The sequence below is a fragment of the Heptranchias perlo genome, chromosome 7 (assembly GCF_035084215.1).
Source record: "Heptranchias perlo isolate sHepPer1 chromosome 7, sHepPer1.hap1, whole genome shotgun sequence".
NCBI classification, from domain to species: Eukaryota; Metazoa; Chordata; class Chondrichthyes; order Hexanchiformes; family Hexanchidae; genus Heptranchias; species Heptranchias perlo.
The window spans coordinates 25,476,904-25,495,844 of NC_090331.1; the positions used below are offsets into that span (position 1 = coordinate 25,476,904).

At 40.5% G+C, this 18,941-nt stretch overlaps 1 protein-coding gene across 1 annotated transcript in view; it reads right to left on the minus strand.

Moving 5' to 3' along the window:
- The window catches only part of arhgap15 (Rho GTPase activating protein 15), a 576,367-nt gene that overhangs the window by 138,067 nt on the left and 419,359 nt on the right, over positions 1–18,941 (minus strand). The window contains exon 12 of the mRNA XM_067987193.1: positions 2,150–2,227. Coding sequence (XP_067843294.1) covers positions 2,150–2,227 — 78 coding nt within the window. The remainder of the gene's footprint in view (positions 1–2,149; positions 2,228–18,941) is intronic.

Here is an 18,941-nt window from a genome sequence, read left to right on the forward strand (position 1 = left end):
TCATAGAAGGTTACAGCACAGAATGAGGCCATTCGGCCCATTGTGTCCACGCCGGCCGAAAAAGAGCTATCCATCTTAATCCAACTTTCCAGCACTTGGTCCATAGCCCTGTAAGTTTTAGCACTTCAAGTGCACATCCAAGTACTTTTAAAAATAATTTGAGGGTTTCTGTCTCTACCACCCTTTCAGGCAGTGAGTTCCAGACTCCCACCACCCTCTGGGTGAAAAAAATTCTCCTCAGCTCCCCTCTAATCCTTCTGCCAATTACTTTAAATCTATGCCCCCTGATCACTGACCTGTCTGCTAAAGGAAATAGATCCTCCCTATCCAATCTATCTAGGCCCCTCATAATTTTACACACTTCAATGAAATTTCCCCTCAGCCTCTTTTGTTCCAAAGAAAACAACCCCAGCCTATTCAATCTTTTCTCATAGCTAAAATTCTCCAGATCTGGCAACATCCTTGTAAATCTCCTCTGTACCCACTTTCGTACAATCACATCTTTCCTGTAATGTGGTGACCAGAACTGTACACAGTACTCAAGATGTGGCCTAAATAGTGTTTTATACAGTTCTAGCATTACCTCCCTGCTCTTACATTCTATGCCTCAGCTAATAAAGGAAAGTATTCCGTATGCCTTCTTAACCACCTTATCTACCTGTCCTGCTACCTTCAGGGATCTGTGGACATGCACTCCAAGGTCCCTCTGTACCTCTACACTTCTCAGTATCCTCCCATTTATTGTTTATTCCCTTGCCTTGTTTGCTCTCCCCAAATGTATCACCTCACACTTCTCCAGATTGAATTTCATTTGCCATTTTCCTGCCCACCTGACCAGTTGATTTATATCTTCCTGCAGTCTACAGATTTCTTCCTCACTAGCAACCACACGGCCAATTTTTGTATCATCTGCAAACTTCTTGATCATGCCCCCTACATTCAAGTCGAAATCACTAATATATACCACAAAAAACGAGGGACCTAGTCCTGAGCCCTGCGGAACCCCACTGGAAACAGCCTTCCAGTCACAAAAACACCCGTCAACCATTACCCTTTGTTCCTGCCACTGTGCCAATTTTGGATCCAACTTGTCACTTCCCCTTGGATCCCATGGGCTTTTACTTTTTTGACCAGTCTGCCATGTGGGACCTTGTCAAAAGCCTTGCTAAAATTCATGTAGACTACGTGAAACACGTTATCCTCATCGACCCTCCTTGTTACCTCCTCAAAACGACCGTCCCTTAACAAATCCATGCTGACTGTCCTTGATAGCCCGTGCCTTTCTAAATGATGGTTTATCCTGTCCCTCAGAATTGATTCCAATAATTTGCCCACCACTGAGGTTAGACTGACTGGCCTATAATTATTTGGTCTATTCTGTTCTCGCTTTTTAAATAACGGTACAACATTAGCAGTCCTCCAATCCTCCGGCACCATGCCTGTAGCCAGGGAGGATTGGAAAATGATGGTCAGAGCCTCCGCTATTTCCGCTATTTCTTCCCTTGCTTTTCTTAACAGCCTGGGATACATTTAATCCGGGCCTGGCAATTTCTACATAATTATAGACATGACAAAATGACAAATCCACATTGTACAAATCAAGCTTTCTAAACATGGCTTCATGCAGCTAGAGTAGCAAAATCAAACAGAATATTGTGCTGATCCGAATGCAGTCCACGAGGGGATTGCTAGCTGGACGGGACCTGCATATGTTTTGGTTAAGACCCAACCTTCTAGCTTTAAACATTTTTCAAAGACTCAAATATATTGTAGGTGTATGTACATGACATTTTGAATGAGAGCAACTGCAATATTTGAAAAACAAACCCCGAATATTCTGAAGATCACTCTATTCACACAAGCATCTGAATATGCAATAGGGTGGAATCCGCATTAAGAAATGGACAGCTACTGCTATAAAGATTCAATTAGCACACAGCACTTTGCCTCAATGTTAGAAAGAAGCATATATTCTCAGGCGGCAATAAAAGATCGTTTTGAAGTTTGAAACAATTTCAAAACCATTTATAATGATTAAACTCAACACACTCTCTGCAGCTGGAGAAATGTCAAAGAAGCAAGTCTTCCCATTTCCATTTGGACAGGTTGATGAGAATAAAGTTGCACATATGCATTAGGCAGTACTCACCATGGTCCACTACAAATCGTAATTTCTGTATCGTAGCCAGATTGCCGCTTACTCTGTAAATGCCATCAGCATCCAAACCTGACAAAACAAGCATTAATCTGTGATTAAATTAAAATTTTACAATATTTTCTCCTATACGCTCCTTGAACTTATGGCCTTATTAGAGCAATTATGTCTGCCCAAACTTGCTGGCTGACACTGCATATACATTTCTAGCAGTTCAGTCATCTGTAAATGCATATCTCATAGTCTGTTTACACCAGATCAGTCTCATACTGTTAATTTTACCTGACCAAGGTCTTCAGGCTTATAAAAAGCAGGTCCATTATCAGGTAGCATAGGTATAAATTCAAAATTTATTTGAAGCAAGTCCTTATAAAATACAAGGTTCTGCACTATAATAATTTTTTTTTGGTTTGTTCATGTCATATGAGCAACACTGTTAAGGCCACATTTATTGCCCGTTCCTAGTTGCCCCGAGAAGGTATGTGGTGGGCCTATTTCTTGAACTGCTGCAGTGTTTATTGTAATGGTGCTCTCATGATAGCGTTAGGAAGGGAATTTACCACATCAAATATTTTCAATGCGCAGCTACTAGGCATCAAGCAACTAATACTAAAGGCAAAGAATTTCCTGCACCAGCGCGATCTGCGACTTACACCGTGAATTATGCTGTTCTATGCCCCGTTCTTCCCATTGCGAACTTACACTAAAATTTCCTGGAAAAGTAGTTTGAATATACTGCAGCGAGCATAATGGTGAATTGGGGACCTCAGGAGCGGGCCAGCCAATGGCTTACACCATCTGCATCAATAAACTAATTAAGTACATCAATATTGGTGTGACCTGAGTCATAGAATTCTGAATTTCAAATCCTTTCACTGCTGAATTTGGGCGCTTGCAGAATATTGTTCGGGTTATGGACACACTTGGCTGCTGTGTTTAGTTTTCAGGGGCATTCTAAGTTAGAGATGAATTTTTTGGGGAAAAAAATGTTCCCCCCCCCCCCCCCCCAACAACTTGCAATTTTTAAATAAGTTTTTCTTCTCCCTTCTTTAGCTCTCTCCTGTTTCTGTACTATTGCCCAGCTTGAAATGGTATGTTGCCGACTATTCCCAGGCCTTTACCAATACCATGCTGTGAACTCCTGCCAGAGAGTGTGCAGTGACTTTCCTGCCTTGTTTCCCTGCGGGGAACAACCTAGCCTTTGTTTGTCACCTTTCTCCAATGACACAGCTGAGATCGAGATGGCAATGCATGGAGATTTGGAAACATGTTTTTTCCTACACTGTGCACAGTGCTGTGGTACACCGAGCTGTTGCATCTTCTACATCTGAGGTGGTCTGTTGGTCTAAAGGTGCTGTCATCTGATGGAGGAGTTTAGAAAGTGAGGATAAAACTGAGTCTTGAGGTCCTCATGATCTCTAGTTGGGCAGAGAAAGATCAGTTAACTACAGTCACTTGCTTCATTGTAATCATTTGGAGAAAGGTTTGTTGGAAAAAGCTTTAAAAAGAAGCTTGAGTATTATCCTAAAGCGAGTAATTGGAAACTTTGCATTGCCGGTGTACCAATGGCATGAATTTGTAATGGTTTTCAGAGCAGTTTGCCTGATGACTGTCATCATTGCATAAAATGAAGGAGCTGATACTTTCAGTGTAGATTTTTTTTTTTAAATTGCTATATAAGTGTTCTTTCTTTACTACCAATCATCATCTCCTCAAAACGTTGCTCTTGTTTTTATTCAGGGCTAAAGAATCTCCTCTTTATACCTGATCTTGTTTGGAAACAGGAGAGCTAACTGAGAAGACAAAGAGCTTTTTGATTGAAACACTCCAATATGTTCAGATCTAAGTTTCAAGGTGCACAGGGATTGAGGAAATATCCCAAATGTATGTTTTGAATCCAAGGTCTGAGGATGTATCCCAAGGACATCTGTCACATCTGAGTGTTGGACAGCACTAGGGCTACAGAAAGATCCCAATTATAAGTGTCAAATCCTGGTGTCAGCCAGCATTAAAACTCAGGAACTGTTGCGAGCATCTGTATTAGATCTGAGTATTGGGCATTTCTGAGGCTAAATATTTCCAGCACCAACTGTGAAAACAGGAAGGCACCAAAGTAATTAAGCAATTGAAGTAACATCAAAGTATAATTTAATGAAGATAAACTAATGGAGCAGAGATGACAGTCAGATTTTACTTCATAAAGCAGGTACATTTTTTGTACATTAGTTTGTTTTGATTTCTGCTGTTCTAGTCCTCAGTTTCCCATTTCTCAACACGCTACGACTTTTTGAGTTCAGAGGTCATTCATTTAATATATTCCTTTCACTGACATATACAATCTTTTGAAATGTAATTACACAGGAAAATATTAATTATTTAACACCTCAACTTTAGAATGTAGGTCTGTGTTGATTAGTGAGTTAAGTGAAGATCTTAAGTGACATAAATTTTTGATGTTAGCGCATAAATCTGGAAGTTGTGAGCAGCATATGTTGTGAATTCTTTAAAGTGAAAATGCTGATTTCCTGTCATTTTTGTTACATGTAGTTTATTTACTAAAATAAATAAAATATACTATAAGTAACAACTAGCTATCTATGTGATGCACACAGATTAATAAATGTCTAAAGACCAACATTGACATGGCAGTGTCAGGTTGAACTCTTTTTACGGAGTGCCCAATCTCAGTCATGCTGCTACTAGGGAGGCATGGAAAGCAGACTGGATGCTTTTCCAAATAGGGAGAGAAAATTGGCAGGAAAATCATCCTGGATGTCTCTTTATTGTTGATGTAGGAGTGGTAGTGGTGGTCATCTGGGAGAGCCAGCATGCCTGCCCACTCAATCACATAAGGTACGGGAGGATCAAGGGAACCATGGTGAAAAAGTGGGATTTGATGCTTTGACTTAAAAAATCATGCCTGAAAGTATTTTATAAGCTGTGACATGACCATGATTTCATGAAACCTTGAATACAAAGATTTAAAATGTCATTAGAAATCCATGATTTTGTAAAGGCCTGCTAACACGAATTTCTTATATTTACGAGTCCAATGCAGTCAGGACGTTTTGAACACCATGCTTAATTTTTCCATCCAACCTCACTATGAGTTTTTGCTGTGCTCTTATTGTGTTGAGAGCACCAAGTGATTATTCTTTTTGTTGCACCTGTTTGCAGGAATTACAAATAAGATGATATCATCGCCATAGTCCAACAACAACAATTTGCATTTAAGTAGCATCTTTAAGGTCGGAAAATGTCTCAAGGCCCTCCACAGAAGTGTAATCAGACAAAAATCGATGCCAAGCCAAAGAAGAATAAGGGCATTATAAAGTTATGGTCTGCAATGAGATACTGAGGTGACAGTGAATGAGAAACCAGGGGTTTACCCAAACCAGGGATTGTTGTGATATGATGCTCACCACAGAGCTGAAACAGTCACTGGCATGGAACTTCCATTATTACCATTGGATCCTGCACCAAATTCACTGATGTGTAAGTAATAAGTAATGTATCTCACGATGTTTGTCACAACGAAACATAAGCTTTAGCTACTTGAATCACTATCAATGAAAGATTACGATTAGGGCTGAATGGCAAGGCTGGAGCTGCCCCCAATATTGGGCCTCAGGCCTCATTGACATCAAACCGGTGTGGCGCGAACAGCCAGGGGATCGGGGGCTTTGTCGGGTCGGGAGTTCAGAGGCCGGGTCGTGGGGAGCAGCAGTGATTGATGAGGGGGGAGCCGTTCTTTAAATGTGGGGTCAGGAGGAGCACTGCTTCCTCTCCTGGCTCCACATTCAGGTAAGTAGATTTCAAAAACTTACCTTTTTGGTAGCAGGTGGTCTCAAGATCTGGATTCATTGAGTACAGCCAGTGTTCACCTCAGCTCGCTCAGGGCAAACCAGTCTTGCAGCTGAGGCCTTAAACAGGTATTAGGAACCTTATTGGCATATGCAAAGGCCTTAACGCCTGTTCAGGTGTGGACACTGCACAGCAATTTGTTTCCTTTCCCAATATGGCAGGCGGCATCTGGTTCCTGCCTGCCATATTGGGGGCTTAGTATTGATTGTGAAGCACTTTGGGATGTCCTGAGATCATGCAAGATATGATAGAAATGCAATTTCTTTCTTTCTTACTAACCAAGCCCAGCTGGCAAGCTAACACTCGAATTAGCCATTTCCTGATGAACAGCCCCTGCACTTTCCTGGTGTAGCTCTTGCCATCATTTGTTTTTATTTGATTGAAAAAGGAAAGATTTATTCTACACGAAGCATCATTTTTATCTGCAGCGATTTTCATTTACAGTATCAATCTGCTTATTTAGATTTCTTCCAGTTAGACAAGTCCTCAACAAAACTATTGAAATTATACATATATGTTGAATATATTATGAATGTAATAGAATTCTATTTTGAAAGCAATGCAGGTAACTAAAAAGAATAAAATCTCCAGTTTGTATGTTTATCAGATAATATCAAAGAGTGGAAAGTACAATGCTGTTTTCAGGCTAATATGCACAACAAGGTTTGGAAGCTGCAGATCTTCATTTTTCACCTGGTTCAATACATTAGAAGAAGCTATAACTTGGTCACTGCACTGTCGCTGTTATAGTGAATTACTCAAGGCATGAAAGCCGTAGAGTCAGCAGAAGTGAAGACGAAAAGATGTCTCTGCAAACAGGCAGTGAATTTAAGATTGGAACTGATAGTTTGAAGACAAAACCAGGCAATTTGTTTAACTCTTTATTGGTGGAATTAGACAGGATCATAAATCTGGGTTCCTGTATATCGAATCATTTGGTTGCCATAGAAGCAGAGGGATATGTCTCCTTTCCGGTGCCCTTAAAAGTATAGAATACATTGCATGCCCAAATTGTTCTTTTTTATTCGTTCATGGGATGTGGGCGTCGCTGGCAAGGCCAGCATTTATTGCCCTTGAGAAGGTGGTAGTGAGCCACCTTCTTGAACCGCTGCAGTCCGTGTGGTGAAGGTTCTCCCACATTGCTGTTAGGTAGGGAGTTCCAGGGTTTTGACCCTGCGACGATGAAGGAAGGGTGATATATTTCCAAGTCGGGATGGTGTGTGACTTGGAGGGGAACGTGCAGGTGGTGTTGTTCCCATGTGCCTGCTGCTCTTCTCCTTCTAGGTAGTAGAGGTCGCGGGTTTGGGAGGTGCTGTCGAAGAAGCCTTGACGAGTTGCTGTAGTGCATCCTGTGGATGGTGCACACTGCAGCCACGGTGCGCCGATGGTCAAGGGAGTGAATGTTTAGGGTGATGGATGGGGTGCCAATCAAGCAGGCTGCTTTGACTTGTTGTGAAGGGCTATGCTAATTAGATGAAAGAGTGAATTTTTTCACCCTGTCCGTTTTAGTTCAGCCATTTTAAAACACTTGACAAACTAATACTCACTCTACTAAGCACTCACATGAGCAGGGCTCATGTTGCTAAGAATTAATGGATGAATCAATGCTACTTCGCATTTGGAATTGTGATCTTTTCTGCTGCATCAGGAGAGAATGACACTGCATCATAGTAAATTAAGCACAGCAGAAAAAGGCACCTAGATCTCATATAGATCATGGCAGACTGGTCAGAAAAGGTAGGTAGAGCAGGAGTCCCCTGGGGCCATCTCCCTCTCAAACAGATATACCGCTTTGGATACTGTTGGGGGAGATGGCTTATTGGGGTAAGCAGCAAGAGCCAAGTTCGTGGCACCACAGGTGGCTCTGCTGCACAGGAGGGGAGGAATAAGAGTGGTAGGGCTATATTGATAGGGGATTCAATTGTAAGGGGAACAGATAGGCTTTTCTGCGGCCGCAAACGTGACTCCAGGATGGTATGTTGCCTCCCTGGTGCTAGGGTCAAGGATGTCACGGAGCGGCTGCAGGGCATTCTGGAGGGGAAGGGTGAACAGCCAGTAGTCATGGTCCATATTGGTACCAACGACATAGGTAAAAAAAGGGATGAGGTCCTGCAAGGTGAATTTAAGGAGTTAGGAGATAAATTAGAAAGCAGGACCTCAAAGGCAGTGATCTCAGGATTACTACCAGTGCCACATGCTAGTGAGTATAGGAACAGGAGAATAGACCAGGTGAATGCATGGCTGCAGGGTTGGCGTAGGAGGGAGGGATTTAGATTCCTGGGACATTGGGACCGGTTCTGGGGAAGGTGGGACCTGTACAAGCGGGACGGTTTACACCCGAGCAGGACCGGGACTGATGTACTCGCGGGGGTGTTTGCTAGTGCTGTTGGGGAAAGTTTAAACCAGAATGGCAGGGGGATGGGAACCTGAGCAGGGAGACAGAGGATGGGGAAACAAGGATAGAAACAAAAGACAGAAGGGGAAGAAGCAATCGTGGAAGGCAGAGAAAACAAGGGCGAAAAACCAATAGGGCCATAGTGCAAAATAAAAGTAAGATGACTAGCAATCTTAAAAAGACAAGTCTAAAGGCATTGTGTCTTAATGCGCGGAGCATTCACAATAAGCTAGATGAACTAACAGCACAGATAGATATTAACGGTTATGATATAGTTGCAATTACGGAGACATGGCTGCAGGGTGACCAAAGGATGGGAACTGAACATCCAGGGGTATTCAATATTTAGGAAGGACAGGCAAAAAGGGAAAGGAGGTGGGGTAGCATTGTTAGTAAAGGAGGAAATCAATGCAAAAGTGAGGAAGGATATTGGCTCGGAAAATCACGATGTGGAATCTGTATGGGTGGAGCTAAGAAACACCAAGGGGCAGAAAACGTTGGTGGGGGTTGTCTATAGGCCCCAAACAGTAGTGGAGATGTAGGGGAGGGCATTAAACAGGAAATTAGAGATGAATGCAAGAAGGGTACAACTATAATCATGGGTGACTTTAATCTACATATAGATTGGTCAAACCAACTTAGCAATAATACTGTGGGGGAGGAATTCCTGGAGTGTGTACGTGATGGTTTTCTAGACCAATACGTTGGGGAACTAACTAGAGAACAGGCGATCCTAGACTGGGTATTGTGCAAAGAAAAAAGGATTAATTAACAATCTTGTTGTGCGGGGTCCCTTAGGGAAAAGCGACCATAACATGATAGAATTCCTCATTAAGATGGAGAGTGAAGTAGTTGAATCCGAAACTAGGGTCCTGAATCTAAATAAAGGAAATTACGAAACTATAAGGTACGAGTTGGCTATGATAGAGTGGGGAACTTTACTAAAAGGGATGACAGTGGATAGGCAATGGTTAATATTTAAAGAACGTGTGCAGGAATTACAACAATTATTCATTCCTGTCTGGCACAAAAATAAAACAGGAAAGGTGGCTCACAAAAGAAATTAGGGATAGTATTAGATCCAAAGAGGAGACATATAAAATTTCCAGAAAAAGCAGCAAGCCTGAGGATTGGGAGCAGTTCAGAATTCAGCAAAGGAGGACAAAGAGATTGATTAAGAGGGGAAAAATACAGTATGAGAGTAAACTAGCAGGGAACATAAAAACTGACAGTAAAAGCTTCTATAAATATGTCAAGAGAAAAAGATTAGTGAAGACAAATGTAGGTCCCTTACATTCAGAAATGGGGGAAATTATAATGGGGAACAAAGAAATGGCAGAACAATTAAACACATACTTTGGTTCTGCCTTCACAAAGGAGGACACAAATAACCTCCCAGAAATGTTTGGGAACCAAGGGTCTAGTGAGAGGGAGGAACTGAAAGAAACCAATATTAGTAAAAAAAAAGCGCTAGGGAAATTAATGGGGCTAAAGGCTGACAAATCCCCAGGGCCTGATAATCCACATCCCAGAGTACTAAAGGAAGTAGCCCTGGAAATAATGGATGCATTGGTGATCATCTTCCAAAATCCTATAGACTCTGGAACAGTTCCTACAGATTGGAGGGTGGCAAATAGCATAGCATTGTTACAGCACAGAAGGAGGCCATTCGGCCCATCGAGCCTGTGCCGGCTCTTCCTAAGAGCAATCCAGTTGGTCCCAGTCCCCCGCTCTTTCCCCGTAGCCCTGCAAATATTTTCTCTTCAAATATTTATCCAATTCCTTTTTGAAAGCCACGATTGAATCTGTATCCATCACCCTTTCAGGCAGCACATTCCAGATCATAACTACTCGCTGCTTAAAAAAGTATTTCCTCACATCACCTTTGGTTCTTTTGCCAATCTCCTTAAATCTGTGAATGTAACCCCACTATTTAAAAAAGGAGGGAGAGAAAAAAACAGGGAATTACAGACCAGTTTGCCTAACATGAGTAGTGGGGAAAATGCTAGAGTCTATCATAAAAGATGTGATAACAGAACACTTGGAAGGCATTAACGGGATTGGACAAAGTCAGCATGGGTTTATGAAAGGGAATTCATGCTTAACAAATCTACTGGAGTTTTTTGAGGATGTAACCAGTGGAATAGATAGGGGAGAACCAGTGGATGTGGTGAACTTGGATTTTCAGAAGGTTTTTGATAAGTTCCCACATAAGAGGTTAGTGTGCAAAATTAAAGCACTTGAGATTGGGGGGAATATACTGGCATGGATTGAGAATTGGTTGACAGACAGGAAACAGAGAGTAGGAATAAACGGGTCTTTTTCCGGGTGGAAGGCAGTGACTAGTGGGGTACCGCAGGGATCAGTGCTTGGGCCCCAGCTATTCACAATATATATCAATGATTTGGATGAGGGAACTAAATGTAACATTTCCAAGTTTGCAGACGACACAAAGCTGGGGTGGAATGTGAGCTGTGAGGATGCAAAGAGGCTCCAATGTGATTTAGACAAGTTGGGTGAGTGGGCAAGAACGTGGCAGATGCAGTATAACGAGGATAAATGTGAGGTTATCCACTTTGGTTGTAAAAACAGAAAGGCAGATTATTATCTGAATGGTGATAGATTGGGAAAAGGGGAGGTGCAATGAGACCTGGGTGTCCTTGTACACCAGTCGCTGAAAGCGAGCATTCAGGTGCAGCAAGCAGTTAGGAAAGCGAATGGTATGTTGGCTTTCATTGCAAGAGGATTTGAGTACAGGAGCAGGGATGTCTTACTGCAGTTATACAGGGCCTTGGTGAGACCACATCCGGAGTATTGTGTGTAGTTTTGGTCTCCTTATCTGAGGAAGGATGTCCTTGCCATGGAAGGAGTGCAACGAAGGTTTACCAGACTGATTCCTGGGATGGCAGGACTGACGTATGAGGAGAGATTGGGTGGACTAGGCCCATATTCACTAGAGTTTAGAAGAATGAGAGGTGATCTCATCGAAACATATAAAATTCTAACAGGACTAGATTCAGGGAGGATGTTCCTGATGGCTGGGGAGTCCAGAACCAGGGGTCACTGTCTCAGGATACAGGGTATGCCATTTAGAACCGAGATGAGGAGAAATTTCTTCACTCAGAGGCAGTGGAGGCCAAGTCATTAGATGTATTCAAGAAGGGGATAGATATATTTCTTAATGCTCAAGGGATCAAGGGGTATGGGGAAAAAGCCGGAACAGGGTACTGAGTTAGATGATCAGCCATGAACATTTTGAATGGCGGAGCGGTCCAAAGGGCCGAATGGCCTACTCTTGCTCCTATTTTCTATGTTTCTATGTTTCTAAAAGCCCATGGGATCCAAGGGAAAGTGACAAGTTGGATCTAAAATTGTGTAGAGGAACAGGGAGACCTTGGAGTGCATGTCCACAGATATCTGAAGGCAGCAGGACAGGTAGATAAAGTGGTTAAGAAGGCATACGGGATAGAATATAAAAGCAGGGAGGTTATGCTAGAACTGTGTAAAACACTAGTTAGGCCACAGCTAGAGTACTGTGTACACTTCTGGTCACCACATTACAGGAAAGATGTGATTGTACTAAAGAGGGTACAGAGGAGATTACGAGAATGTTGCCAGGACTGGAGAATTTTAGCTATGAAGAAAGATTGGATAGACTGGGGTTGTATTCTTTGCAACAGAGGAGGCTGAGGGGAAATTTAATTGAGGTGTATAAAATTATGAGGGGCCTAGATAGAGTGGATAGAAAGGAACTATTTCCCTTAGCAGAGAGGTCAATAACCAGGGGGCATAGATTTAAAGTAATTGGTAGAAAGATTAGAGTGTGGTGGGGGTCTGGAATTCACTAACTGAAAGGGTGATAGAGGCAGAAACCCTCATCGCATTTAAAAAGTACTTGGATGTGCACTTGAAGTGCCACAACCTACAAGGCTACGGACCAAGGGCTGGAAAGTTGGATTTGGCTGGATAGCACTTTTTTGGCCGGCACAGACATGAATGGCCTCCTTCTGTGCCATAAATTTCTATGATTCTATGATGTTAAGTGCCAGGATCTTAGTGCTGGCAGTGCTAGTCTAACCTTGTCTAATTTCCAAAACTAATCTGGTGCTCTGAACACCTGTGAACTCGTGCTGTGGTTAAGACTGGGTCTTGCCATCTGTGTCCATTCTCATTTTTTTTTAAGACAGCTTCATCGGGGATTTTTTTAATGTCATGCGTAACACTGGCATTTCACATCTGGCTCCTGAGTTCAGTTGCAACCAGGCTGATGCACTGAAGGTCTCTTCTGTTTCTTTACTGTCAGTATCCTATACAAAATGAACTTGGTCAGTATTAACCCAATTCCTCAAAGACATGGGTCAACAGCGCAAAATAGCCTTTTACTGGCATTAAGTTGTTAGTCTCGCTCATAAAGATTACAGGATTGCTGGTATGGAAAATGGAAAAATGTCATACTCGTACATGGGGGTGCTTTTTTGAGGTTTAGGCACATTGTTGGGGTTGAGTAGAGGAGCTTAACTATGCACTTTATTGTGATATACCTGATCTCATGGTGACTTAAATAGATAAGTGCTCCATTCCTTGGCACCTTGCTAAGTACATAAAAATTCATATAACAAACACACTTCATAAATTTTTAATATCATTAAGAGATGCAACCCGTTGATTAGCCTATTGTGACAATGCAGGGAGGAAGGGAAATAACTTCCAGCACACACACACAGTGTGTTATACCCTCTCCATTAACTTTAATGGAAAGGAAAATTGGGCGAGGTGTATGATGGCCGACCGATCTGCTGCTATCCATTTTGCTGCACCGCTGAAGTTGAATTTCACCCGCAAGGTTTAAAAAATGTAATTTATATGATCTACAAAGGATTTATATAGACACTTAGAGGCAATCCTTTACAATTTAAGAATGTCATCTTTCATACTGGTCAATAACATCAATACTGTACAAAACATTCCTATACAGCCAAGAAATGCTTCTGCATGGCAGATAAATTTATGTTATAAATGTATAAACATGGAAAAAAAGATGGATAAGTAATGTGAAAAAAAAATGAGTTTCTCAGCTTGAATGAACCAAAGTTCATCTAATTTGTAAAGTCAGGCACTAGCCCTGTTTATGCTATGTGAAATTATTCTTTAATATCTCAAAATTAATTATTGTGTTTTCTCAGGTGGAGGATTAATTAGTGCACAATCACTCTCGTAACCATGATGTCCTCCAAGATAAAAAGCCCCTTTAGTCAGCTTCCCCAAAGCTCTTCCTATTTGTCTTGGCTACATTTAATTTGGCTGCATTAAGGTGAAGTGCTTCTTCCAAACTCCATACAAAAATAATAATCATTGTAACTCACTTTGAAGGAAAAATTGTCAGAAATGGCTGAATATTCTTAACATAAGTACTTGGAGAAAATATATAGTTTAAATCTGGATCTTGAGCAGAGACGGTTCAGTTCTCTGCCCTATGCACACCTTTTATGTGATATTTTCAAAACCCCATACATTTTAATGGTTTAAAAAAGTGAGTAACTATCAACCATTGAAAAGTAAAGCACAGCACAGCTTAATTGTTCAGGTTTTTACTTGTTCTGTGGAAGAATTTCCATTATTCATCCATGAAATTTATGAATTTTAAAAGATTTCGTACTGAAAGTTCTCCCTGAAAATTTGCAAGTGTTCATAAACTTTTTAAAAATGTTACTGGGTACAGATACATATGACATAAGGAATTCATAGTGTATTCTTATCTCTTGAGAGCAATTTAAGCACTCTGCTGGATATATATATAGGTGAGAAACACAATTCTGAATTCAAATTGTGTGTGAGTTGAAGGATTATTCAGTTGCGATCTTTTCTTAAGTTTGTATCAAAGTTGGCACCAGAAATGCAACTTTGATGCAAACTAGTTTCTGGTATTTGAAGAGAAATGCAGTGATTAATAGAATGTTCCTTTATGACTGTGGCAAATGAGGTATTTTTGGTCTTGCTTTGGTTTGGTGGCTCTCTTTAAATCCAGTCATTTTACATAAGACCAGAAATTCATAGCAATGCTAGACGCCAGGTTTTGCACAAACATTTCTTGCGCCTAGTGTTGCTAAGAAGCTAATGATGGGGAATATGTTGTATGTCATCACAATATGCTTGCTCTTATGTGGGTAGGCGTATGATGCAGCTGACCCCACTTCCAGCAGTATTTGTGATGAGTGGAAAAAGGGATGGTGATCCAGTAAGACAGATTATTGCGTTTTCATGCCACTAACTTAAGGAATTTCGGTATTTCGCAGCCAGCTAACCCAGAATCTTCTTCGAAACCTATCACGAAACAATGTTGCAAGTTTCATCAGTTACAGACTGGAAGTAGGAATAATTCAAACTTAAACATCGCTGTGCGATTGGTTCAGTTTGTATATGACTAATCTTTCTTTTTTAAATATTTGATGGTGGGATATTGAAAATCCAAGAAGTCCCAGTGACTGATTTTCATGATATAAAAGAGAGCTGTTCTGTTTAAATCAAAGATTTGTTTGGAAATCTCAAAGGAACTGAAACTACCGAAAGAGAGAAAATCTCCCTGAATTTCCAAGGAACAGTTTAGATTCCTTGGAAATCTAGGAAAATAAACAGTCATGTAATATGGTTACATATTTGCAGGAGTCATTCTTCCACCTAATTCTTCGAGTTGAGGATTTAGGTGGAAGAATGTCTCGAAAGTATGTAACTATATTACATGACTTACTTATGCGCTTGCTCATTTTTGGTGAAATAAATTTGCTTGATATTTTAATGTCCACTTCTGTGCTGAGAATTGAAAACTGCATTGTTAACTAAATGTAAAATGCTATGGTTTAAAGGAGTGTAGCCTTATAAAGCGCTTAGTAAATCCATTTTTTGTTTCTTTGCGAGCAGATGATAGGTTGATGTAAATAGCATTGAGACATCACTATTATTTGTAAATGATGGAATTGGAATGAAAATAATGCATGGCTCTTCTGGCTCCTCTCCCTCCTCCCAAACAAAAAGCCAACGCATTAAGAATACTTAGTTTGTTTTTGGTTATAAACAGTGTTGCCAACACTTGTGATTCTCGTAGTGAGTCACAATTCAGTGTCCAAGCAGGAATCGTGAGATAGCACCAAAGGAGTTATCAGGAATGACTCTCTCCATTATCCTTCGATACAGGTTCAAGATTCTGATGTAAACAATGCATCAGGAATCACTTTGAGAGCATGAGTGTTGGCCATGGTGGATTAGCCCCAAAATGTGTCTACTCCTTTACTTACTTATACAATTATTTATTATTTAGTTCAAATCCATCTTCAAGGTTAATTCTTTCCCCCCCTTCTTTTACCACCCACACTAAATATCCTATTTAATCATGAAAACCACCTTTTCATGGCTTTGCCAATGGCACTTTTTAGCTAGCCTCTAGGAGGTGCCTAAAGGTGATACAAGTTAGGTTATGATCTGATTTCACCTTCCGCAATTTAGAAAAGTGGAAAATGGGCAGAGCGGGTGTTAAAATTTGCCGGTCCAGCCCTGCTGTTTTTGCTTCAGGCAGGAGATTCATTAATATCTGCTAATTGGGGTACTATAACATACAGAGGGCCTTGGATAACTTCCTGGTACACCACTTTGCCTAGCTGCACTTGTGTTTCTGGAGCTATCCTCTTGGTCAGTGACTAAATTCTGCTCTGACCTTGATTACAGGTTGGCCTCCTCCTGTCCCATGATTCGATCTCTTTGTATAGTGAAACTGTGGAACGTGCAGCAAACCACAATACCTTGGGGTAGGTGGCTGTACCGTAAATCACCCTCGATCTGTTAACTTAATGCTTCAAAGCGGCAGTGCTATGCTCAATTACGATTGTGGTGCATCTGCATTGGTGCAAAAGTCCCAGGATATTATGGCAGAATTCCTTCCATAATACACCTTGGATATTGCCGTACTATTAACACTTCAACACATCAAAGTTAATTATTATTCAAAAAAAAGCTAACATTGCATTTTCACAATACCTGGTAAACAAGAGCATTTTAAATACAGGCGGTTAGAAATAAACAGATTCCTTATTCTACTATAATTCTAACCCAAACATGCAGTTTTAGTGCACACAATTCATTCACCTTATACAGTATTCCTGATTTCCTTATAACATTGTCCCATTTATTAGTGCTTCAAGGTTCAATACAATGAAAATTTTTGGACACTTTCATACATTGAATTGTCGTAATGTTTCATCATTAATATGTTAAGGAATTTCAAATGCTTAGTATTTTTGAAATGAACAGTTTAACATATTGTATAGTAAATGCATTATCGGCAAGAAGGGACTAGTGAATAAATTACTGTATTATGCATTAAACTAATCAACTCAGAGGGTTGTGAATCTTTGGAATTCTCTACCCCAAAGGGCTATGGATGCTCAGTCATTGAGTATATTCAAGGCTGAGATAGATAGATTTTTGGACACTAAGGGAATCAAGGGATATGGGGATTGGCCGGGAATGTGGAGTTAAGTTCGAAGATCAGCCATGATCTTACTGAATGGCGGAACAGCCTTGAGTGACCGTATGGCCTACTCCTGCTCCTAATTCTTATGCTCATGTGTCCTTATATGGCAGTGCTTGAGTATAGGTAATGCACAGAAATTCTTATCTGAACAAATTACTGTAACTTGACAAATATCGAGTCCATTCAGTTTCAGTGTTAAATCCTGGTTCTCGCTTTCGAATTGGGACATTTCAAATCGAAACTAATCAAACTGTTGCATTTTTTGCCTCCAACAGTAGTAGCCTCATTTATTAATAACGGGGAGAACCCCCTCTCTCTAAATTAGGTACTGACTCCTGACACCAAAATGCATGTGGTGGGAAATGCTGGTCTCCTTGCAGATACACCATTGGCCGTTGTGCTCACTGCAGCCTATTCTAATCACTTTTCCAGCACATTTTGGTGTAACTTCACCACTGAAGAAGGATCAGGATGCACACTGGTCTACCTTTTGGCATTTGTTGCCAAATTGTTGCAGGAAATTCCCGACAATGACAACTTGTATTTGTGTAGCACCTTTAACATGGAAAACATCCCAAGGCTCTACACAATGGGTGAAGAAAAAATAATTGTAAACAATTTTACAACACCAAGTTATAGTCCAGCAATTTTATTTTAAATTCACAAGCTTTCGGAGGCTACCTCCTTCCTCAGGTGAACGATGTGGAAATCCATATCGTTCACCTGAGGAAGGAGGTAGCCTCCGAAAGCTTGTGAATTTAAAATAAAATTGCTGGACTATAACTTGGTGTTGTAAAATTGTTTACAATTGTCAACCCCAGTCCATCACCGGCATCTCCACATGAAGAAAAAATAGGATAAGATAGAGAATGGACACAAATGAACAATTATATTTGCTTTCTTAATTGCTTTATCACATTGTTCAGATACTGAAAGTGGTGAGGTCTACCAACACTCCCAGGTCCCGTTCTAAATCTCCCTCTGCCAATTCAATTCCCATTCATTGCATATTCATAATGTCCATTTTTCAACAAAGGGTCGGTATTCTACTTTAATCAGTGTTGAACTTAAACTGCCAGTTTGTCCAATTGCTTAGCCTGTCAAAATCCTTCTGTTTTTTTTTCACATCTTTTGTCTCTACTGCTCTCTAGAAGATTTGACAAGTCCTCATTTGGTTTTGATATTGAGGTCATTAATGTAAATTGAAACAAGAAGCATCCAAGTACTGACCCTTGCGGGACTTCTCCATTCAACACTTCCCTTCAGTCTGATATTTCAGTTTGCACAAATACCTTAAAATTTTAAACCAATTTATAACCTAATCTTTTGTAAGTTGTTTTTTTTTGAGTATTCACAAGAAACACGAGTGCCCTTTAGACGGATAATTGTAAATAAACGTCGAGTAGAATCACTGAAACAGTTATACATAAATGGATGGTAAAACAAATTAGAGGGGCTACCCAAGTGCCTGGTTACAGTGGGCCGTGGTTATGAAGATAGTTGAAAAATTATAATGTATATAATATTATAAAAAAGAAGCAAAAATGATGGGGAGTATTACGATAGTTCTTATGACTGGTTAAGGTCACTTTGATCTCTTGTATCCTAATCTATTAGTCTCTGTTAAGTATCTAAAAGGACCCGGATAAGTGTTTTGATAGGAAGTATAGATGGTTATTCTCCACTTAGAAGATCATATCTATCAATCTATCTCTGGCTGCACACAATAATTTAAGATGGCTTCATTAACTTTTATTACATTTCCAGATTAGTTAGTTTCCTCCCATGCATTCTCCCTCCCCAATGCTGGCTCTGAAAACGCACCAACTTGCATGCACCGCTTTTCTGCTACTGCACCAAGACTGTAGTTCAGAGATTATTGTTTGCTATATTAACATACAAATGCAGAACATAGTTGTATGACATTCGAATTTCTGCTATTTTAATGGATGCATTATCTCATTTATCTTACAAACGGGGTTAAGCGTTTGTACATAATACAGCAA